The sequence below is a fragment of the Puma concolor genome, chromosome B3 (assembly GCF_028749965.1).
Source record: "Puma concolor isolate L17-30 chromosome B3, mPumCon1.1.hap2, whole genome shotgun sequence".
Lineage (NCBI taxonomy): Eukaryota > Metazoa > Chordata > Mammalia > Carnivora > Felidae > Puma > Puma concolor.
The window spans coordinates 145,563,598-145,588,275 of record NC_141672.1 but is presented as its reverse complement, the minus strand read 5'-3'; the positions used below and the strand labels follow the sequence as shown (position 1 = coordinate 145,588,275).

The following is a 24,678-nucleotide window of genomic DNA, read 5'->3' as shown; positions in this document are numbered from 1 at the left end:
CCCCCAGCTCCCCGCCCAATCAGTCAGTCAATCAATCAGTAAACGAACATTGTTTTACATGTTTATTTATTTTTGAGAGGGAGAGAGACAGAGTACAGGTGGGGGAGGGCAGAGAGAGAGGGAGACAACAGAATCCGAAACAGGCTCCAGGCTCTGAGCTGTCAGCACAGAGCCCATTGTGGGGCTTGAACTCACCAACTGTAAGATCATGACCTGAGCTGAAATTGGACACTTAACCGACTAAGCCACCCAAGAGCCCCAACAAGCACTTTTAAAAATTATTTTAAAAAAATACGAAGAGGAGTAAGATGTGATTTTTCTTAAGGAAACTATGATCTAATTGGGGAATCAAGGAACAAGCATGTAAAAATTAAGATTTAATAGAAAAATCTGGATAACATACAGTAAAATGTGATTTTTACCTTTTCTAAGCTACACATATAGAAAGTAATTACTCTTCAAATCCAAAATATGGCGGGATTACCTCAAATTGAGTAGTGTTATGAAAGTCTTGACAGGAGATTCTGCCATGGGCCCTAAAGAATGGGTAGTATTTGGGGAGTGAAGAGAGGGCGACATTCGAAGCAGGTGGAGCCCCATGAGGAAGTGTGTGTGAGATCGAGGCAGGGTAAACCAGGTTGTACATTAAATACATTTGGTGTATCCTGTTATAACCACATCCCGTCTGATGAGGCTGGGGAGTCTGAATGTTGTTATTGCAGGAGAGGAGACAGCTAATCTAGGCCTATGGCTTTAAATATTCTCTTCATCATGATGAACATAAAATATATATTAGTTATCTGTTGTGTATTATTATGTTATTATCTGTCTTGCCAGTAGACAGGAAAAAGTATGGGCAGGGAAAACACCCACATTTTAAAAGCTTTGGCCTCGGTATGGCACCCTCATCTTGGTTCTTACTTCATTGTCTAGGATTCAGTAACATTATCCCACTTAAATTCAGAGGAAGCTAGGAGCTACAAGTCACATCTCAAGAAGAGGAGAAAACAGATGTTTTGTAAACAGCCAGTACTCACTGCCTGTCTCTGTCTGTACCTGACCTTGTCTTCTCTCACTCTCCCCATTATTCACTGTGTTTCATAAACACTAGCCAGGGTTATTTCTATTTTAAGCCTTTGTGTTTACTATTCCCACGAATTGGAATCCTTTTGCCTTGAATCTGTATGTGGCTTCCTCCTTTTAATCATTCTGATACCAAGTTAGATGAGACCTGAGAGAGGCTGTCCCAGACCTTAGTCAAAGTAGATACCATGTTCCCCTAAACAATCCTTTTCTGTTACTCTGATTTATTTTATCCACAGTAGGTTTCACTATCTGAAATTCTTAAGTAGGTATTTTTGTATGTGTCTGTGTATTTGTCTGTGTACGTTTATGATGGTTATCTACCTTCCCCAGCTAGATTGTAATCTTTTTTTTTCTTTTAAGATTTTATTTCTCAGTAATCTCTACACCCAGCATGGGGCTTGAATTTAAAACCCCGAGATCAAGAATCACGTGCTTTACCAACTGAACCAGCCAGGCACCCTGATTGTAAACTCTTTGAAGGCAGGGACTTTGTTGGGTTACCACTGTATTTGTAACACTAAAGACAGTAGAACATAGTACCTGTTCAGTTAGTATTTGTTGACCAACTGGACTGTGTCTAGAATGTTTCCTTTCCTTCCCACCTTGGCTAGTTCTCACTCATCCTTTTTTTTTTTTTTCATGTTTATTTATTTTGAGAGAGAGAGAGACAGAGCATGAGCAGGGGAGGGACCGAGAGACAGGAAGAGAGAGAAGCAGGCTCCGCGTTGTCAGTGTAGAGCCGAATGGGGCTCGAACTCACTAACTGTGAGATTATGACCTGAGCTGAAATCAAGAGCCGGACACTTAACCAATTGAGGCACCCAGGTGCCCCTACTTCTCACTCATTTTTAATGTCTTGGCTAAAATTATACTTCTGCAGTGACTTCTTTCTTAAGAATTGACACCCTGCCCTCCTCCATGACATTTAGTGTATTCTGTTATAACCACATCCCATTGTGAGTTTGTCTGTCTATTGCACTGTACCTCGGGAAGGATGTACAATCATCTTGCATTAATTATCCTGAAGGGCAGGGGCTAGATTGGGTCCTCCCCACTATACATAATATCCACTGACTGGATGTTTGAGAGCCCCAGGCACTGCTCACATTGCTGGGACACATTGCTTAATCCTAATTTTCTTCCCCTAGGGGGTTGTCACTCCATTTGTAATTCAGTTTATGTTTGAAATAGCATTGCTTGCATCTGAGCGACTTGTCCTGGAAGTTGTTTTGTAAATAGCTCCTATGTTAGGCGTGCCATTGGAGCCTGGGGGTCTTGAAGTAGGTGCCTTGTGCAGTGTAAATACTTGAAATATTTGTTGATTTGATTTGATTCACCATTGCTTATATTAAAATCTAGTCTTGCATTACGTGTACAAAACATAATCTTAGCTGTTTTTATGATCTTTACTGGGCTCTCAGCTGTAATTTCTTACTGTAACATATCTGCCAATAGAAGACCTGTGTGTTTCCATACCATAGTCCAGTTTGCTTCAAGTGTACTTGTTAAAAATTGGGATGAAAGAGAAGTCTAGGAGCTGAGAGAAAGAAGGTTGGGCCATGCTTCAGGAGCTTTTTTTTTTTAAATGTGTGTTTGTTTGCTTATTTAAAGAGAGAGCTCACAGTAGGGTCAGAGAGAGGGAGAGAGAATCCCAAGCAGGTTCCACATTGTTAGCACAGAGCCTGACGCAGGGCTTGAGCTCACAAACCATGAGATGATGACCTGAACTGAAATCAAGAGTCAGATGCTCAACTGACTGAGCCACCCAGAACACCCCAGGAGCTCTTTTTATAGTTTTAGATTCTAGAGAAGCTTTTTCTCCTCTGGGATTTGAATATACGTTCTGGAGGCATGTGCTTCCTCCAGAGAGATGCTGTTTCTCTCTTAGAGCTTTTTGCTAAAGGAAGAAGGTACTGTGTCACATTGATAGAAAAAAGCAAATTTACATTATGCCAAGGCCAGTATAATGTGCTTTTTCCCCTGCTGATATGTTAAGGTTCTTTGTTTATCTTTACTGAAGTTTATTAGCATACAAAGTAGAGATATGTGGATCCAAAGTTGTCTGTTTTCCCACTGAATGATTAATTTTGGTCAGTGTATATTCCTAATCCTACAGAATATTGAGGTATATTGGTTTACATTCATTTACCTGTGGAAAAGCTTTATGGAACCGTACTCTGTATTCATCTGCTCAGCTACCAGAGAAGGAAAAACTTGATTTAAAAAAAAAATTATGTATAACCTACTCATTTTTAACATAATGTTGAGCCCCTGTGCTGACACCTGCTCGAATGATAGCTGTGGTTCAATACTGACCAGATGTTTGGATGTAGTATGAATGTGTAGACCATTACGGAATCGAATTTCTTTTCAATAAATTTTTCTTAGATGTGTATTACTGGGTAATTTAAGCATAGTGAATATATGTGAGTACGGCATCCTCGTTTTTATTTGAATCCTGTGATGATTAAGTGTTGTTATTATGAGTATCAGTTATTGTATTAGCGAAGCCCTCAGGCCTCTGATGTGTTTTTTGTTTGTCTTGGGTTTTCAGTCTTCCTCTTCAGAAAGACTCTTTGGACTGTGATGCTTTTCAAGCACTTCCATCTACTTGTCACACATTCCTTCTCTCCTCTGTCTCTGTTTGGGTGCAGCCTGTCGTTTTGTTCTGGTCTGTTGGCCTCTATGGCCTGTCTCTGGACTTCCTGCTTTTGGTCTACTATAGAAAAGCTGAGCGGATTCGAGTTTTGCCTCTGATTAAAGGAGAAAGGTTCTGAGTGAGGGCCTGAGTTCTGGGCAGGACGTTTATGCTTGGACGTCAGATAGGGATTTCACACTTCACATGTCCCAAACGAAACTCCAGATCCCCCTCTCACCATCCCCCAAGGCCGCCTCTGTAGGCTTTCCCATCTCAGTTGATGCCACTGTTGTCTGTCCGTTGCTTAGATTATAAACCCGGGAATTACCCTTGACTCCTATCACCCCCAGTATTCAGTCTGTTAGGACATCACACTGAGTCCTCCTTCAGAGTATATCCTGAATCTGATGGTTTCTCACCACTTCCTCCTGGTCCAGGCCGTCATCACCTCTGATGTGGATCAGAGCAGGAGCCTTCTAACTGATCTCATTTCCACTCTGACCTCCACTAGAGTCTCCTCTCAACATGGCTGCCAGCGTGATCCTTCTAGAACATAAAATGTCACAGCTCAGAATCCTCCAGGGGTTCGTTCTCCTTTGTACTCAGAGTAAAAGCCAGATGAGTGACAGGGTACTATAAGATTGTACCCCATTTCCCTCCATTTCTGGCCTCCTCGCCTACCTCTTTTCCCTCTTGCCCACTGCAGTCTAGCCACACTGGCCTCCTGGCTTGGTCCTCACACATGCCAGGCACACTGATGGGAGAGCCGTCACACTGGACATCCCGAACACTTTTGGCTAGGCCTCTGGCTGACTCCCCCATACCCCCCGTCAAGTCTTGGCTCAGACGAGCTGCCCAAGCTGTCCTGTTTTTATTTATTTATTTATTTAAAAACAATTTTTTTTTTTTAATGTTTATTTTTGAGAGGGACAGAGACAGAATGCAAGTGGGTTGGGGCAGAGAGAGAGGGAGACGCAGAAGCAGAAGCAGGCTCCAGGCTCTGAGCTGTCAGCACAGATCCCGACGTGGGGCTCGAACTCATGAGCCGTGAGATCATGACCTGAGCTGAAGTTGGATGCTCAACCGACTGAGCCATCCAAGTGCCCCAAAGCCATCCTGTTTTAAACTGCACTTAGGATTCCTCTCACCCTACGGTCTGTCCTACACTTAGCATCTAACTTGTTAAATCTATTTATGTTTAATGTTAACCCCCACTAGAATGTAAGCTCCATAAAGGCAAGGGATTTATTTTTAACTTTTTATTCAGTGATGTATCCTTAGCGTCTAGAACAGTGCCAGACACACAGTGAGTGCTTAATAAGGAATATTTGGGGAACGAATGAATGGTTATCTGTAGTCTTTATAGATTTATGTATGTCACTAATTTGAAGCCCTTTTCTCAGACTTACAATTAATCTTACTCTGGGTATTTGAGTTTGCTTAATAAATGGCACAAATATACAAGGAGATACTGTACCTAAGCTTCCACGTATGGTAAAGAAAAAGTTGAATATTAACTTCATAGCAATTATTTAAACTCTTTTTTTTAATAAAATTTTTAACGTTTATTTTTGAGAGGAAGCGAGAGCACATGAGCGAGGGAGGGCCAAAGAGAGAGGGAGACACAGAATCTGAAGCAGGCTCCAGGCTCTGAGCTGTCAACATAGAGCACAACGTGGGGCTTGAACTCACAAACTGTGAGATCATGACCTGAGCTGAGGTCGGATGCTTACCTGACTGAGCCACCCAGATGTCCCCTAAACTCTGTTTTGTTTTGTTTTTTAATGTTTATTTTGAGAGAGAGAGAGAAAGACAAGTACGTGAGCAGGGGAGAGGCAGAGGGAGGGAAAAAGAGAGAATCCCAAGCAGGCTCTGTGCTGTCAGTGCAGAGCCCGACATGGGACTTGATCTCATGAACCGTGAGGTCATGACCTGAGCTGATATCAAGAGTCAGAAGCTTAACCAAATGAGCCACCCAGGCACCACACTTTATAGCACTGTTTTAAAGAAAACTTTGCTGTTTAATTGTTTTCATTCTTTAATATTTTTAAGTATAGGGGCTGTAGTTTTAAGTATCTAATCTCCTTTTTTAATTGAGATTTGAAAACTTAATGTAAGTCTGTTTGTTGGTGTTTTGTTAAAGATCAAAATATTCCTAATTTGATTTATTCTTGTATTTTCCCTGTAGACACACTCTGTGCCGTTCTGGAAAGAGACACACTTAGTATTAGAGAGAGTCGACTTTTTGGAGCCGTTGTACGATGGGCAGAAGCGGAATGTCAAAGACAACAATTGCCTGTGACTTTTGGAAACAAACAGAAAGTTCTAGGGAAAGCACTGTCCTTGATCCGGTTTCCACTGATGACCATTGAAGAGTTTGCAGCAGGTAGGGCTATAACTTGACCAAAATCTGTGTGAAACTATGCCAACAGGCAGTCAGCCAGCCTCCCTGTGCAAAAGAGGGAAAGAAGCTGGTACTTACTGAGCTCTAGTCACATGACACATGGAGGTGTGTGTAATTTCCTTTACTTCTGGTAGCCCTTCAAGATAACATTGTAAGTTAGTTTTTTTTTTTGATATGTGCACTAGGTTCTTCTTTTTTGGGTGGGGACTGTAGTGTGCACAAGTGTTACGTTAGTCTCTGGGGTACAGGTGGTGATTCTGTTCTACGGGGCTGTATGCTCACCGCAAGTGTAGCCGCCCGTCACCACCTAAGACTACTACGGTGTCATGGACTATATTCCCTGTGCTGTTACTTTTTATTCCCATGATTTGTTCATCCCATAACTGACGGCCTGGGCCTCCAACTCTCCTTCAGCCGTTTACCCCATCCTCCCACCCCTTTCCCCCTGGTAACCATCAGTGTGTTCTCTGTAGTTTCTTGGTTTGCCTCTCTCTTCTCACCCTTATGATCATCCGTTTCCTAAATTCCACATATGAGTGAAACGATATATTTATCTTTCTCTGACTGACGAACTTCACTTAGCATTATACTCTTTAGCTCCACCCATGTTATTGCAAATGGTAAGATTGCATTCATTTTTATGACTGAGTAATATTCCATTGTGTGTGTGTGTGTGTGTGTGTGTGTGTGTGTGTGTGTGTGTACACATACATATGCACCACATCTCTTTCATCCATTCATCAATTGATGGACACTTGGGCTGTTTCCATATCTTGGCTATTGTAGGTAATGCTGCTATACACATAGGGGTGCATGAATCCCTTTGAATTAGAGTCTTTGTATTCTTTGAGTAAATACCTAGTAGTGTGATTGCTGGATCGTAGGGTAGTTCTATTTTTAACTTTTTGAGGATCCTCCATACTGTTTTCCATAGTGGCCGCCCCAGTTTGCATTCCCATCAACAGTGCAAGAGGATTCCTTTTTCTCCACATTTTTGCCAACACCTGTTATTTCTTGTGTTGTTGATTTTAGCCATTCTGGTGATATCTCGTAGTTTTGATTTGCATCTCCCTGATGATGAGTGATGTTGAGCCTCTTCATGTGTCTCTTGGCCATCTCTGTGTCTTCTTTAGAGAAATGTCTGTTCATGTCTTCTGTGTTTTAAACTTAATATAAAGGAAATCATACATACAGTATGTGCTCTTTTGTATATGGCTTTTTCTTTTTTTAAAGTTTATCTTTAAGAGAGAGTGTGTAAGTGAGTGGGGGAGGGGCAGAGAGAGAGGGAGGGAGAGAGAATTCCAAGCAGGCTCTGTGCTGACTGATGTGGAGCTCCAGCTCACCCACTGTGAGATCATGAATTGAGCCGAAATCAAGAGTTGGATGCTTAACCGACTGAGCCACCCAGGCACCCCTGGCTTTTTTCTCTTAACGTTATGTCTGTTAGATTCATCCTTGAGGTAGTGTTTTCACTGTTGTATAATCTGCCATAGGAATGTGCCATGATTTATTTATGCATTTTACTGTTGTTGAACATTTGGGTTGTTTCTCTTTGGTGGCCATTAAGAACATTCTTGTACATGTCACTTAGGAGACATATGTAAACATTTCCGTTGCATGCCAAATCTTGCCATTTGCACCTACGTGGATGGAACTGGAGGGTATTATGCTAAGTGAAATTAGTCAGAAAAAGACAAATATCATATGACTGCACTCATATGAGGACTTTAAGAGACAAAATAGATGAACATATAAGGGAAGGGAAACAAAAATAATATATATAAAAACAGGGAGGGGGACAAAACAGAAGAGACTCATAAATATGGAGAACAAACTGAAGGTTACTGAAGGGGGTGTGGGAGGGGGGATGGGCTAAATGGGGAAGGGGCACTAAGGAATCTACTGAAATCATTATTTCACTATATGCTAACTAATTTGGATGTAAATTTTAAGAAATAAAAAATAAAATTAAAAAAAAAAGTTAAGGTTAAAGTTCATTTTTTTCCCTATCAAGCCATATATTAAAAAACTATCTTTGCCTCGCATACATTGCAGGGCCAACTTTGTTGTAAATCAGGTGACTTTGTGTGAATGAATCTGTTTCTGGAGTGTCTGTATTCTGTTCCACTGTTACATTTGTTTATTCTTGTACCAATCCTGCATAGTTTTAGTTCTATAGTTTTACACCAAATCTTGAAATCTGATAGTGAAAACTCCCCAGCTTTGTTCTTCTTCAAGATTATCTTGGCTATTTTTGGTCTTTTGCATTTTCATATTAATGTATTTTTTAAAGTTTATTTATTTTTTGAGAGAGAAGGAAAGAGAATCCCAGGCAGGCTCCACACTGGCAGCACAGAGCCTGCCTGACGCGGGGCTCAAACCCACAAACCATGAGATCATGACCTGAGCTGAAACCAAGAATCGGATGCTTAACAGACTGACCTACCCAGGTGCCCCACATACAAGTAAATTTTTTAATCACCTTGTCAATTTCTACCTCTCCCCTGCACCCCCCACCCCGCAAATTATCATATTTTGATTGGAACTTAGATTGGTGTGGGGATAAATGACGTTTTTGTAATATTGAGTCTTTCAATCCATCAACATTTATCTAAGTCTTTTAAAATCTCTTTTAGTAATATTTTGAGTTTTCTGGTAGAGGTCTTGTGTGCTTTTTGGGAGGTTTATTCTAACCTAGATACTTTTTTTTTTTTTTTAAATTATTTTTTTAAATGTTTTTGAGAGAGAGAGACAGAGCACGAGTTGGGGAGGGTCAGAGAGAGAGGGAGACACAGAATTTGAAGCAGGCTCCAGGCTCCGAGCTGTCAGCACAGAGCCCGATGCGGGGCTCAAACCCACAAGCCGTGACATCATGACCTGAGCTGAAGTCGGACGTTTAACCAACTGAGCCACCCAGTCGCCCCTAGATATTTCTTTTTTTGTTTTTGTTTTTGTTTTTGTTTTTACAGAGAGAGACAGAGCATGAGCAGGGGAGGGGCAGAGAGAGAGGGAGACGCAGAATCCGAAGCAGGCTCCAGGCTCTGAGCTGTCAGCACAGAGCCTGATGCGGAGCTCAAACTCATAGACTGTGAGACCGTGACCTGAGCTGAAGTTGGACGTTTAACCGACTGAGCCACCCAGGCGCCCCTAGATATTTCATTTTTTATTTTTATTTTTAAAAAAAATTTTTTTTTTCAACGTTTATTTATTTTGGGGACAGAGAGAGACAGAGCATGAACGGGGGAGGGGCAGAGAGAGAGGGAGACACAGAATCGGAAACAGGCTCCAGGCTCTGAGCCATCAGCCCAGAGCCCGACGCGGGGCTCGAACCCACGGAGCGCGAGATCGTGACCTGGCTGAAGTCGGACGCTTAACCGACTGCGCCACCCAGGCGCCCCATCATTTTTTAAATGCTACTGTAAATGATTGTCTTTAAAATTTCCATGTTATAATCAATTGTTCACTGATAGAAATACAGTTGATTTTTCTATATTGACCTTGTATCTAGTGAACTTGCTAAATTCACTGATTCTAATAATTTATTTGTAGATCACTGTACATAGTCTACATGTACAATCATGCCACTGCAAACAGTAATAATTCTACTTCTTCCTGTCTAATCCTTAGACATTTTATTTCTTTTTCCTGCTTTATTATGTGGTCTAGGACCTCTGGCATATTAGTGAATAGCAGTGCTGGTAGTGAACATCTCGTCTCATTCCAGTGTTACACACAAAGCTTTACTATTTCCCCAGAGTAGGCTTGCTGTAAATGTTTTGTAGGTGCCTCGTATTGGATTAAGCAAGTTTCCCTCTGTTACTAGTCTGCTAAGAGTTTTATAATGAATTTTATCAAATACTTCTCTTCATCTTGTCATGATACAGTGGTTTTCCCCTTTATTTTCTCTTTCTTATTTGTAATTGGCCTTACTAAGCGGTTCATATATTGGGCAGCATCCCATCTCGCAAGTAGAGAGATGCTCCTTGCTTTATTTTCTTAACTTGGTGAACTAGACTGATTTTCCAAATTAAACCTATTTTGGATTTCTTATGTAAGGTAGACTTAGTTGTCACGCTTTATCCTATGTTACCAGATCCAATTTGCTAAATTTTAAAATATTTTTATGACTATTTCATGAGAGAAATTAGTCTATAATTTTCCTTTCTTGTAATTGTCAGATGTGGATTACCAAATTTATGCTGGTTTCATCCAAAACTTAATAAATGCTTGTTTTTTTCAGTGTTGAAAAGATTGTGTAAGATTGGTGTTGTTTTTTTTCCTTAAATGTTTAGGAAAATTTGCCAGTGAAGTTATCTGGATCCAGAGTTTACTTTATGGAACATTTTTAATAGATCTTTTTTTTTTTTTTTTTAATTTTTTAAAGTAATCTCTACATCCAACATGGGGCTCAAACTCACAACCCCAAGACCAAGAGTTGCACACTACTGAGTGAGCCAGGTGCCCCTGTGGAAGGTTTTTAATTAGAGATTCAATTTCTTAGATAGAGTAGCATAGCACTATTTCTTTTTGTAACCGTTGCCTCTAGCCTTTTAATTTTTTTAACATGAATGTTACAATATCCTTTTATTATCTCTACATCTGTGGAGTCTAAATTGTGTCCCTATATTCATTTCTTTCCTTTTTTTTTTTTTTTAAGTTTATTTATTTTAGAGCGAGCACAAGAGCAAGCGGCAGAGGGGCAGAGGGAGAGAGAGAGAATCCCAAGCAGGCTCCACACCGTCAGCCTGGAGCCCAAGTGGGCTCAAACTCAGGACCAGTGAGATCATGACCTGAGGCGAAATCAAGAGTTGGTTTCTTAACAGACTGAGCCCTTAGCCGCCCCTCCCATACTCATTTCTGATATTGGTAGATTGTATCTTCTTTGATCAGCCTTGCCTAGTGGTTTATACATTTAATTAATTTTTTCTAAGAACCGACTTCTGGCTTTATTAATATTTTCTATTGTATGTATGTTTTCCATTCCATTAACTTCTGCTTTTTTATTATTTCCTTCATTTGATTTTAGTTTGCTAGGGATTATTTTGTCGGTCTTTGTGGGTTTTTTTTCCTTTCTTTCTTTTTTTTATTGAATGTTTATTTTTATCTTTGAGAGAGAAAGATGGACAGAGTGCAAGCAAGGGAGGGGCAGAGAGAGAGAGACACAGAATCCAAAGCTGAGCTGTCAGCACAGAGCCCAGTGCAGGGCTCGAATCACCGACCGCGAGATCATGACCTGAGCCGACATCAGACGCTTACCGACTGGGCCACCCAGGTGCCCTTCACTTCACAAGTTTAGATACGTATTTTCATTATCATTCGATAAAAAATACTCTCTCGTTTTCATGGTGATTTTTCTTTATGACCCATGATATCAGCCAAATTTTCAAATATTTGGGGACTTCTCCCCCCAGCATTTTAAGACCCCTGAAATTTCTGTTAAATCTTTAGTTTCTTAGCAGTTTCTTTCTGCTTGGTTTCTTGGTCTCATAATTTTCCCTTGCTTATCATAGCTTAGGAATCAGCAAACACTTCCTGGAGAAATTGTGCAGAAAATGTTGGTCTTACCTCTCTTACCCCCTTTCTGCAGCATTGTTGTCTGGCTGCTTTGGTAGCTTTAAATTCCAGTGTTTGTCTCCTCAGTCCAGTGAGGATTACATGATTTCTAGGTTGCCTGTTTCTGTTTGGCATTTATGCCCTGTGAAGCCGATTAGCAAATATCCCAAGGGGAAGAAATAGTGACAAATATATGGCTTCATCTCAACACATTTCCCTTCTCAAACACTGACCGCCTCAGCTGTTGTCAACTTAAAAATAGCTATTTTATGTATTTCATCCATAGTTGTTCTGTGATGTAGATGATTCCATCCTACAGACCACACTCCTTAGTATTTTTATGTAGTCAAATAATGTTTCTTTTGTTATTAGGCATATTCTTTTCCCTATGTTACCTCTGTATTGTGCTTTTAAAAATGTTTTTATGAAGAATTCCCTTTATCTATTTTGCTGTTGAGTATGTTTGCTTTTTTTTTTTCCCTGTCTAGATTTGGAAATTAGAAATTCTGTGTTTATTTTTCCCCCCTCAGTTTTCTTAATTCTCCATTTCACAATAAAACAATACTTACTGCTCATCCCTATTGGAGATAAGAAAGTTACAGTGGTGTGTTATTCCTTTCAACCTTTGCAGACCACTCGGTGACTGGTCACACACACACACACAACACGTTACGGTGACACAACTGTGGTGGGCCTGGTTCTAGGTCATACTAGGTCGTATCTGATTACTTTCTTGCAGTAGGTATATGGCTCATATCTGAGAACAGTTTCCTGATCCGAAGACTTCTTTTTTCAACTAAGGAAGTTTTATTATAGTTTTGAATTATTACATCATCTTTTTATTTTAATTTTCTTTTTAATGTTTGTTTATTCTTGAGTGAGCGTGAGTGGGGGAGGGGCAGAGAGAGGGAGACACAGAATCCAAAACAGGCTCCAGGCTCCGAGCTGTCAGCGCAGAGCCCGACGCGGGGCTCAAACCCACGGACCGCGAGACCATGACCCGAGCCCAAGTTGGATGTTTAACTGAGTGAGCCACCCAGGCGCCCCTGCGTCCTATTTCTTATTATTCGTTCTTCAGGAACACTTGTGATCTGTATGTGTGTCCCTGCTTTTTATCGTTTTTACTCACCTGGAACATTTTAATTCTTTTGTGTTATGTTAGTCCTCGTCATTCTGAGAAAGTCACATGGGTTCATCCCCATCTCTGTTGATATTAGCACTCCCAGTTCTGTTCTTTTTACTAAAATGCAGGTTTTAAGTTTTTAGTTTTTTTTTTTTTTTTTTTTTTTTTTTCCCTTTTTTACACTCTTTCCTCATCCAGAGGCTGCAAATCACTGTTGGGGCCAGGTCTGGCAGGTTGATAGATTGATCTAATGTTTAAAATCGGGGGTTTTTACAGTACTGTCTGAATTTAGGACTTCTAAACCAAATTTCTAGTGTTGTGCAGTCTCTTATTTAGATTGCTTTTACCAGTCTTGTAAGGGGTCTGGCTTCTTTTTATTAGGAGTGGCATTTATTCCTGGATAAGTTTAAACTGAACGGGCTTTTTCAGAAGCAGTGAATGGGAACACTGTAACATACGTGACGTGCTGCTTGCACAGCTCATCCAGTCCTAGCTTCTGCCCTCTGCTTTCTGAACGCCGGAAGCAAGCACCCTCCCATGTATTTCCCCCTCTAGGTGGGGGGTAGAGAGGTAGCGAGAGCTCTGGCTACCACGTGAGCATTGCCCCCGTAGGGAATGACTCTTCTTCCTGGTGAACAGGTGTCTGTGGTGCACAGAGGGGGTGGGTGGATAGAAAAATCCAGAGATCCTTCTGTGATTTCAGGGTTTCATCTAAGCTTTGATTTATTTACTAATGGTTTTCACACTTAGGACCTATTAGGTTAACTTCAAATGGATTTTGAAATCCTTACAATTAAATACATGCTCAAAATTTTCTGCCTCATTGTTACTTTACCTCTTCCGGATTTGAATTCACTTCGTTTGGAGTGTTACAAAGTTAGGGATTGAAATCCAGTCGCTTTTACTAAGGTCAGATTTTTATTTCTGCAGGTCCTGCCCAGTCCGGAATTTTGTCAGATCGGGAGGTGGTAAATCTCTTTCTCCATTTTACGGTCAACCCCAAGCCCCGAGTGGAATACATCGACCGGCCCAGGTGCTGCCTGCGAGGAAAGGAGTGCTGTATCCGTAGGTTCCAGCAAGTGGAGAGCCGCTGGGGCTACAGCGGCACGAGCGACCGAATCAGGTGTCTGTCGCGTTGCAGGCGCGGGGGTGACATGGGGCCGCACCTAGCATTTTTCTTTTGTCCTCATGTCGTGGGAGACAGTTGACCACGTTTTATTTTCTGCTTTGTTTAGTACATTTCTGAGTTACTACAGGAGTCCAGAGTCAGGAAGATACAGCAGTGTCCTCGCTGCACTGGGAGTGAGGGGATCTCTCAGGAAACAAGTGAACTTAGAGAGGGCCGGGTGGGGTTTTCCACAGCACGGATTCTGTTTGGATCTCTACTGCTGGAGAGCAGGGTCTACACCTTCATTAATCAAACACTTGCTTCTACTGTGTTTAATGTGAGCTTTATGTTTGCAAAGATACTGCACGGGAGATAGTTCTATGTACGGTTACAAAAGAGTGAAAAATCTAGAATCTTGAGACGTGTGTATATAATCCTGTTGAGGAATTTATCTTTGCCCTACCTTGTTTTCTTTAGGCTAGATGTCAAAATAGAATGTTTTAGTTTCCATAAAATATACCTTTTGGATTTTTACTTATTTATAATAGCACTTTAGTATAAAGCTAGGAGCTAATAACAAGCTTGTTAAAAAAACAACTCTGGGGGCGAGAACTCAGAAACGTTGGGTTAAAATGGAAATTTAAAATGCATTTGTGGACTATTTAATAATTACTCACAATGAGAATATCATATATGAAAATTTATGAGATGAGGCCAAAGTGTCACACAAAGAAACAGTAACAATGATCTACTTTTACTAAATAAACTAGAGTAGAAATAAATGATTTAAGCATTCAACTCAAGTAGCTAAAAAACAAATAGCCAAAAGAACAATAGGAAAGAGAAATAGATAAATCTCGTAATTAATGAATTAAAAATAGAATTAAGAAATCCATAAGTTGGTTCCTTAAAAAGATCAATAAAATAAATAAACTTCTGGCAGAGATAGTAAAGAAAGAAAACATACATTTGGAAATAATGGGAATATAATCATATACTAAGGCAGTTTTTATTTTAATTCTGAGTTTACTCTGTGCTAATAAATTGAACATCTTGATGGAATGGATCATTTTATAGGCAAATATAAATTATCAAAATTGACTGAAGAAGAAAGCCTGAATAGACCAGTTACCAATGGAAGGAATTAAAAGTTATCACAGAACTGTCCCTTCACAAGGTGGTTTTTACAGGTGAGTTTTATCAAACCTTCAAGGAACAGGTCCTTGAGCATTAAAAGAAGAAAATACTTCTTGGTTCATTATTGAAAGAAGCATAACCCTTATACAGGAGTTTGATAAAACAAGAAAGTTTCTAGATCAATCTCATTTATAGAGAAGAACAACTTCTACGTAAGGTATCAGTGTCTTAAATCTAGCAATACCTCAGAAAAATAATACCTGAGCAAACAGGGTTTATTTGAAGATTGAAAAAATGTATTAATATATATTCACCACAGCAGCAGATGAAAGAAGAAAAGCGATTTGATCGTTGCAGTAGGTATCAGAAAGGCTTGATAAAATTTCACCTTCATTCCAGATGTAACTACTAATAGACTAGGTCTAGAAGATCTTGAACGCGATTCACTGTTGAAACCTCAGGATAGGGATGCTGGCCAGCACCGTTGTACTTCAGCAGCATTCTTAGAATTCTGGGTGACGTCGTCACGAAGGATGAAGAAATTAGAACCCTGAATATTGGAAGGGAAGAAGTCTTTCTCCGAATTTGCAGATGACGTTGTCTACATTAGTACCACTTTTCCCTTTCTCATAATAAAACATTTTGTACTCCCTCTTTAGTAACCTGGTGAAATTCATAGACTGCATACCTCACGCGTTGTTTTTGGTCAGCATAATGACCTAGCTCTAATGTAACGGAGCAGTAAACGTAACGGAGACGAAATAAAACCCGTCCTTCAGTACGTAGATGCTTGAGCAGGACACCAGGAGGCAGCCGGAAGCACCCGTGTGCGTGCCACACAGGCTGCCGGGGCAGGTGTGTTATGTTGATGTGTCAAAAAGCGTGAGCAGCGTTGCTGCCAATCATGTCATTTTTTTAAAGGTTTCAAATAAAACAGTACGGTCAATCCTGTTTGTTTAGTTTCCAGATTTGCAGCTCACCTGCTCACTAAAGCCTCTCTGTACTCCCAAATCAATACTTGCAGCGCTTCCTTATCACAGACCTGAATTGCCCGGAGGTATGTTCCTATTTGAGGTCGCACAGGTGACCCCCCTCCTGAGGAAACGGAGACAGCACGGGGCAGCGCAGTGTAGAGCCAGACACTGGCCCCGGGGCCGTTTGGGCAGCTGACCCCTAACCCTGCACTTGTTGGGAGTGGCCTCAGGCGAGTCACTTGACACTTCTGAACTCCTGTTTTCTCTTTTGTAAAATAAGATGGAACCTCCGAGGATGAGTTGTTTGGGGGATTTAAGGTTACAACCCATGTGAGAGGGGGGTGTGTGGGTCCGTGTGTACGCATGTTCCCCGTAGGAGCAATGGTTTAGTATCTGTGGCAACTTTATAGAATATGATTACTACAAATAGTGAGAATTGACTGTATAATATTTCCTCTATTTATATGGTAGTAACGTCTTGTAAAAGTCACTGAATATTAAAATTGCCATAAAAATGATTGGTTTGTGCTGAAACACTGTGCGGTGCTGAAGACTCGGGGACCCTTGCTCTGCAAGGAGAACTGGGGGTTGAGTGTAATCCCTTAAGTCCTTCCTGTGCTCAGACGGGAGACACACACTGTCTGCAGGAGTAATCTGGCTTTAGAACGATGCCGAAATCTGTAGTTTGTCAAGAAAGTGGTTGACACTTAGGTTGAGCTCTTGTAGTTATAAACAAGTTTTTCACCTACATGAATTCCGACAGCACACTTGAAAATTGGCTGGGATTCTTTGTTTTCAGACACCGTCCTGATCATTGCAGTAAATCTTGCTGCCACTGGAACCCCTGAGCCTCTGTGGGAAACAGAGCATGGTCTCCGTGGGGCCGGGACTCTTTTCGAGAACAGTTGATCCATCCCGATGACCTCAGGATCAGTAAAAATCTATTAGAACCAATAAAAGAGAATAGTGGCCATTTGTGAAATGTATATACAAGTCCCAGTGATGGTCCTGTATGTCCTCAGAATTCAGTTACAGAGACGGATGGATGGTGGTGAGGGTTGTCTAGCGATGTGAATGTTCTCAGTGCCACTAAATTGCACACTTAAAAATGGTTAAGATGTTACATTTCGTTACATATTTTGCCACAACAAAAAGATACAATTTAAACGTGTTTAGATTTTCAGTTACAATATTAAGTAAAAAAAAAGATCTCGCTTACAACGGTGACAACATAAAGGAACAGGAATAGATTCCGTAGGAAGCAGACAGAACAGCACCTTCATGGAGAACGGGAGAACCTTGCCCGTAGCCATTGTCTTGCCAAGCTAAGTGCGTGGACTGCAGCTGCCTGCAGGAGTGACGTGCTCTTGGCAGGAAGCGTTGGCTTGGCCCAGTTACTCTAAAATTAAGCTGGAAGAGTAAATTTTCTCGTTTTAAAAGAGCAGTATGGATCCAATGTAAGACTACTGTAAAGTTAAAATAAGTTCGTGCCGTATGGAACACTCTACAGAGTCCAGGAAGCAGACTGACCTAAATGAGCATAGAATGTGAGGGGAGAAACTTAGAAGATGAGGAAAGGATCAACCACTGGGAAAATACAGTTTGATTCCCTGCTGATATCATCTGCCAATATTTGTATCCATTTATTTAATATTAAAAAAAAAGAACACGTGACTGTGATGCAGAGGAGATAGGCCTCTCTCCACTTGGCAGGGTCATAATACGACTACAGGTAATCCAAAGTTTTTGTGTCCACAGCCACCATGAAGTTAATAAGTAAATGACAAACAGGACACTTGCCATAATGGATAGTTACTGACAGAGCATAGCTATATAACCTGGTCTTTCAAATCCACATGAAAGAGATACTCAGCAGCAGAGAAAAATGGGGAAAGAACATGAGTATTTTATTAAAGAGAAAATCCAGTAGACGGTAAATATTCGAGCAAATGTTTTAACTCATTAATAATCCAAGAAAAAAGAATAGAATTTGTCAGTCATCAGTTTGTCAGTGGCACAAAGACATAGAAATACTCACAGTTGCCGAGCATCAGATAGAAACGATCTTCGTTCCCTGTGGGGTGAACACTTCCACCGGAAAGCAGTTTGATAACGTTTATCTAAAGCCTTAAGAACACGCCTTTCATTTTCCTCAGCAATTCTAAGAATTTATTCTCAGGACATAATTAAGGCTCCGCAAAGTGGTTTAGCTGCAAGATTGTTCCTCATGGCACTGTCACATAATAAAAACTGCAAATAACCTGGATTATCCAATAATGAGAAATCAGATCTAGTGGAGCAGTAGTAATCTTTTACCTTTTTAAATGAAAAAGAAGTATTTATACACATATATACAACTGAGATGATTTGTAAATAACATGTTCATAGAAAACAAGTCTATTTTCCCATTGCTAAAAGATAGGACTAAGTCTAAAAAGAGAAAGCACCAAAAGCTACATGGGATCTAGAGATGCTTTAAAATGTTCCGTATTTGATTAGCTGCATTTCTACTTTTTTTGCCCCCACAGAGAATATATTGCTTTTTTAAAATAAGGAAAAACTATATTATAAATGACATATTTAAAAAATGTTAAGGTGGTCTTCGCCCTGTGCTGGGAGTTTTAGCATAGCGGTGGGGGAGTGCGGGCCCTTTGGCCCGCCACACTTCTTGCCCCAGGCAAGTTAATTTCTCTAAACCTCAGTTGCCTCCACTGTAAAGACCAGGGGTACGAACAACACTGTGTTAGTCTATGCAGCCATTACAATGATTCAAGGAAATAATTCATGTAAAAGGATGGCCGGGCAGCGCCCAGCACAGGAAGTACTCGGCGTGGCGGCAACAATATTGATCATCGAAGTTGCTGCTGAACGTGTGGAGGGTGACTGCTTGATGTGACGGATTATCTCTGATTACATCTTTCATGCTGTTTGTACTCTCGGTCAGTTTTCCTACATTGGTAAAGTGGAGCAAGATGGGTCTGTTTCTTAACTCCTATGACCAAACTGTTCCTGCTGATTGTTCTAGTATGAACCCTCATTCTGATCCATCTGTGTAAGTGAGGGCCTGGCCCCAGCCCTGCACCACCAGTGTTCTGTTACAGCAGCTTCCCTCTCAACTCTTAACCCCAACCTACGGTTGTTGACTGATCCCTTTGTTTACTTTTTTATTATTCATGTCCTCCTTTGGGCTCTAAACGCAGTGTGGTGCCCAGTATTTAACTCTGACAGGCCCCTAGTAAGTATTCATAGAACTGGTAAGTTGTTACAGATTGGACTTGCTGGGCTCTGGGCCTTTGTATCATGAAGATGTGCAGACATTTGGACTAAGACATCATTAAGATGGTCATTACAACAAAAGTGGGCATTTAGGTTAAATAATTTCCTTTGACTCTCAAAAATGTACAGTACAGAAAACAACTTCTACTTAAGTTCCCATTAAGTTAAAATTTTTTTTGAAAGAGTTTTTTGGTAAGCAGATGACACTTCCAAGGATATCAAATTTATGACAGTTTTCCTTTTTATGAGCAAAATGTATTCCAGGTAGCACTTAAAAATTTTATAGGCCTTCAGACTATGAATACTTAATGAATTATGTATATTATTTTATATTTGGCTTCATTCTCTCAGGTTCACAGTTAATAGAAGAATCTCTATAGTCGGATTTGGTTTGTATGGATCTATCCACGGACCCACGGATTATCAAGTGAATATACAGGTACAGTTCTTCCTCACTGTTTATCATCTTGAAATACAACAAATGTAATTTTATAGTAAGATCTCATTTTGACAAAGTCAAATTTCAGTATAGTTCTCAAAGGCATCAGAAGGCCTAGAGAGTTCTGTCTTACAACCGATGAAAAGCAGTTTCAGAGAATTGGGACTCCTGGGGTCCTTCACAGAAGCATTAGCACACAAGGAGCCTCCCTTCTCCAGGAAACCCCTTCTGTCACTCCCTTCTGCTGCGCATTGACTGTCTAAAAACATCTGTAGGCTGTTTTTCCTGGCACTTTGAACTCTAGGGCTTGAAACGGTCTAATTTTTCAAAACTACTGTGAAACACCTTCTGATTTCCAGTTGTCTGACTATATACCCTGCCTTAGTCTTTAGATCTGTTCCACCTCAGCTCTTAATCGGGAAGAACGTTAAATACCTCTCTCATTCCCTTCAGTAGACCAGTATTCTCCCACTATTTTGAGAGTCCACCCCAGTTAGTAAAATTTTTTTTGAAACATGTCTGTGCTGGACTTGTATTTACAAGCTGTACATATACAATACTGTGCTTCTATAGTAAAACACAAAGAATAGAAAAGGAAGTAAACACTTTCAAACTTTTATCCGTAGAAAAACACTGCCTTCTCTAAAACGTTAATATTTTATTTTAATGTTTTTATTTATTTTTGAGACCGAGAGAGACAGAGCATGAACGGGGAAGGGGCAGAGAGAGAGGGAGACACAGAATCGGAAGCAGGCTCCAGGCTCTGAGCGGTCAGTGCAGAGCCTGACACGGGGCTCGAACTCACAGACTGTGAGATCATGACCTGAGCTGAAGTCGGACGCTCAACCGACTGAGCCACCCAGGCGCCCCTAACATATTATTTTTAATAGCAAAAACCTTGGTGAACTTTGTGTTCAAATTTCATCATTAGCGGGGTGCCTGGGTGGCTCAGTTGGTTAAGTGTCCGACTTCGGCTTAGGTCATGATCTCACAGTTCCTGAGTAGAAGCCCCGCATCAGGCTCTGTGCTGACAGCTCAGGGGGAGAGAGAGAATCCCAGGCAGGCTCCGTACCATAAGCGCCTGGCGCGGAGCTCAAACTCACAATCGTGAGATCATGACCTGAGCCACAACCAAGAGTTGGACACTTAACCGACTAAGCCCCCCAGGCGCCCCATTGCTGGAATTTTCTAATTTGATTTTTACAACAGCCTGAGGAAGAAGGCAAAGCAAGGTTTCCCCCAAAGTAAACAATAAAACTGCAGCTCAGAAGTGTAGCGGTTTGCCATGGATTAGATTTCCACAGCCAAATCCTGGGTCTCCCTACTTTACCCCAGGACACCACTGTGCTGTATTTTTTATTTGTTTTTTTTTTTTTTTTTTTTATTGAACTGTGATATACATGTAGAAAAGTGCACATATTTGTACATGGTGCGTACATGTAGAGCGCCCCGGGAGCCCCCTTGTGGTCTTCTCCAGTCACTGTCCCTGCGGAGGTGATCTCTGCCCGGACCTGGCACAGCATTGATTGTTTTGGCCTATTTTACTGTTACTGTTTTTATCTAATGTATGTGAACAGACAGGTCTGTGAGCCTCTGCCTCTGCACGTGATGTTCCCTCGCATGGACCTCTGTGCCTTTGTACCTTTGTAACCCGGTAGGCCCTGGCTGGAGCTCTTCCAACTCTCCCTCCTTCCTGGCAAAATAAAATTCTCATCTTCTGCATTGCTCTTTTACTGCCAGTTCTGCATGCACTGTCGCTGGACACGTGTCTAGTGACTGGAAGCTCCTTGAGGGCGTGACCCTCAGTGTCTGGCACAGATTATGGAACTAAATTGAAAAAATGGGCTTTTCACATTTTTAATATCTGCATACCTGAATACTGCATTTCAGGTCATCTTAATTTCAGTAAATAACATTTAGACATAGGAAACGCTATGGGAATTTCCTAGCAGCAAGACACAGGCTAGCAAGGAGGAGAGGCCTGTTTTCCTCAGGTATCTAAAATCCAGGTGTTCTAAAAACCAGTTCCCCGGGTTGGTGTCTCCTGGGCAAGCCCCTGTGTCCTGCAGCCGAGTCGCGGTTAGCTGGCATTCCACCCCGCCCCCCACCCCGACCGCGTGTTCCAGCCGTCTCTGGTGGTTAGAGAGAAGTAGACAAGACTTACACTCTACTGTTCCTAAGGGCTCCGCGGGCTTTTCTGTGAAACTTTGCTTCAGTTGATTTCACTTAAGTGTAACTTGTCTTTGAAAAATTACAGATCATTGAATATGAAAAAAAACAAACTCTGGGACAGAATGATACCGGATTCAGTTGTGATGGGACTGCTAACACATTCAGGGTCATGTTCAAAGAACCTATAGAGATCCTGCCCAATGTGTGCTACACAGCATGCGCCACACTCAAAGTAAGAGCCTTCCGGAATGTTCTCGATGGTGAACTGGTGGGTTTCCTCTCCCATGTTACAGAGAGTGTGTTCTCCATAGAAACGGAGAGTCACAGATAATAAAGCCTTCAGGAAGAAGGGAAAGAAGGAAGCTGGGAGCTGAAATATTCCACTGCTTGGAGAAAAGAAGCTCTGCTCTGACATGCTCTGGAGAAAAGAAGCTACTGCTCTTTATAAGCAGTAGCCCTTTGCTTGAGTAGGAGATTGAATGTTTGACAGAAGATAAAATAATTATTTTCTTAAAACCATTTCCCTGTTCTCTAAAAGCGGAGTTCTACATTATTTTTAATCGTTAACTAGTTTTGTAGCAAAAATTCCATTTTTTATGAAGTGACATAGCATAAAATTTCATACAAGAACAGTAATGAAATACAATAGATCATTAACCTAATTAAAACACCACATTAAATTGAGTGTTTATTAAATGAAAATTACTAACGAACCTTTTGTTCTCACTTAGGGCCCAGATTCCCACTATGGCACAAAAGGATTGAAGAAAGTTGTGCATGAGGCACCTGCTGCTGGCAAGACTGTTTTTTTCTTCTTTAGTTCCCCGGGCAATAATAACGGCACTTCGATAGAAGATGGACAGATACCAGAAATCATATTTTATACATAATCCAGCATTCTGATACATCTTGGCTAAAGAGTACCATACAGTCTAGTCTCAAAGGCCTATAAAACTGGCCACAAAAAATAGTCTGAATGTCATGAATATTTATAATTGTGAGATAAGAAACATTTTGGTTTCTTAGAGGAGATGAACAATATTGATTTAAATCTCTGCATGGTTTAAAAGCAGATTTTCCTTTTTCTTATAACCTTAGGGAAAAAGAGAACTGGGTGTAACCTTAAAAAAGCTGTTTCAGCTTTATCTTGTATAATTTCATAGGTGAGCTGACTCATGGTCTTTGCACAGTTTTATAATTGAAAGATTCTTGTTTTAGACAGATGGTTGTGTTGTTGTTTTAACTGTTGTGAGGGTTAGATGAGATGGACTTCTAGGCTTATCTATTTTGAAGATTACATGAGATGAGACGGGTCAGTATTCCCTCAGAATTCCTATTAATTCAAATAACTGATTTCAGAAAATTAAGAAAACTGACCTTATATTTGGAGTTTTGAAATATCTGGTTGTTAGCATTCATAATATTTCTAGAAGCAGGCCTAATAAATGCCCAAGAACATTTTCAATGCATTTACAAAAAAGGATATTTTATAATAGTATAGTCATGTGTTACATAGTACAGCTTTAAACTATAAATGGAGTTGGTACAAATTCACAATAATGTGATATAAACAGAGGATCTAAAGGTATAGTCTAGGACTGGATTCTTTATCACTAAGGTGCACCACTGCACTTGTTGGTAGCTGTCCGGGGGATGGTCCTGAGGATGCCCGAGACTGAGATGGTGACTGGCTACACGGGCATCAGTTCCACATTGTGGCGATAATCTAACACAACAGGAAACTGAATAAAATACTAACCTTTCTGACAACTACTTTGAAATTTTAAAGATCTCCAACAGCATCACTCCTGCTGAAAAGTGTACTTTCTGTCACCGACACAGTTCTACCCAGGAAGGTATGTTTCATGTTTATACCTCCTTCATGTCACAGGTTATAGCCATTTTGGGAGGGGATAGGAAGTATACCTGGCAGAATAACATTTATATACTTTTTTATAAAGCAAAATTTTTATATAAATAACATCTTTTTCCCTTGAAAACGATTATCTTGTTAAAAAAAAAAAACCCTATGTGTAATTAAGATCTATCACATAGTTTGGGAAGATGGTTAAAAAAATCACAATTCTTTAAGTAACAGCTTAAAAAGAATTTTTTCTAAATAGTAATTAGGACAAAAAATTTCATTTAAAATAGTACTTCATTTTATATTTTCAAGGAGGTAGTGATGTGTGTCGGTGGCAGAGGTCTCAAAATCGCTGAAGAAGGGAAATTTTTCTCTGGTAACATGATCATATGGACATAAACCTCAGTTAACTGGAATATCTATGGAATGTGTCGTTGTGGTTAATTACAGATTAACTGGCAGGCACATTAACCAGCTGTAGTAACCATTATGGAAAGTACTTCCACCTTAAAGTGTGGAATAGGTAAGTAAGTTCATGGTTTTTGACATTAGAGGCATTTCAAGGGCTTTTCAAGTACGTTGCACTGAACAAGGATTGTAACTGAAGGTGCTACAGAACGTACAAGAACCGGAACTGTTTACGGATCTGGGACATCCCCTGGAATTTTTAAAAAATAAATATTATCCTTGTATTTATTTTTTGGTCATTTGTCTTTTTCTTCCGAAAGTTGAGTGTAACCGCGTTCTGGAACAAGGTTTCTAGTTAATTGAGGTTTTAACGTTATTTGTAAGGAATGGAGGTATTTATTGCAGCACAAAATATGAGCGCCTTGCTGCTGCCTTAAAGCAACGCGTCGGAACCGCAGCAATGACCGCTGTTGCCTCTGTGCTTCTTGGACCTTTT

General features: G+C 40.6%; 1 protein-coding gene and 1 long non-coding RNA gene across 2 annotated transcripts in view; one reads left to right on the top strand and one right to left on the bottom strand.

The window, feature by feature from the left end:
• The window catches only part of BTBD1 (BTB domain containing 1), a 41,775-nt gene extending 17,305 nt beyond the window's left edge, over window positions 1–24,470 (top strand). Inside the window, exons 4-8 of the mRNA XM_086711657.1 lie at window positions 5,913–6,110; window positions 13,735–13,927; window positions 19,651–19,738; window positions 21,996–22,142; window positions 22,642–24,470. Of these exons, the coding sequence (XP_086567783.1) occupies window positions 5,913–6,110; window positions 13,735–13,927; window positions 19,651–19,738; window positions 21,996–22,142; window positions 22,642–22,800 (785 nt within the window). The 3' untranslated portion in view covers window positions 22,801–24,470. The remainder of the gene's footprint in view (window positions 1–5,912; window positions 6,111–13,734; window positions 13,928–19,650; window positions 19,739–21,995; window positions 22,143–22,641) is intronic.
• LOC147580482 (uncharacterized) lies at window positions 14,908–18,532 on the bottom strand. Its single transcript, XR_015252967.1, has 3 exons — window positions 17,243–18,532; window positions 16,773–16,964; window positions 14,908–15,599 (listed from the first exon to the last, which is right to left on the bottom strand). It is a non-coding gene; the product is annotated as an uncharacterized LOC147580482 (long non-coding RNA).
• Window positions 24,471–24,678: the final 208 nt, after the last annotated feature.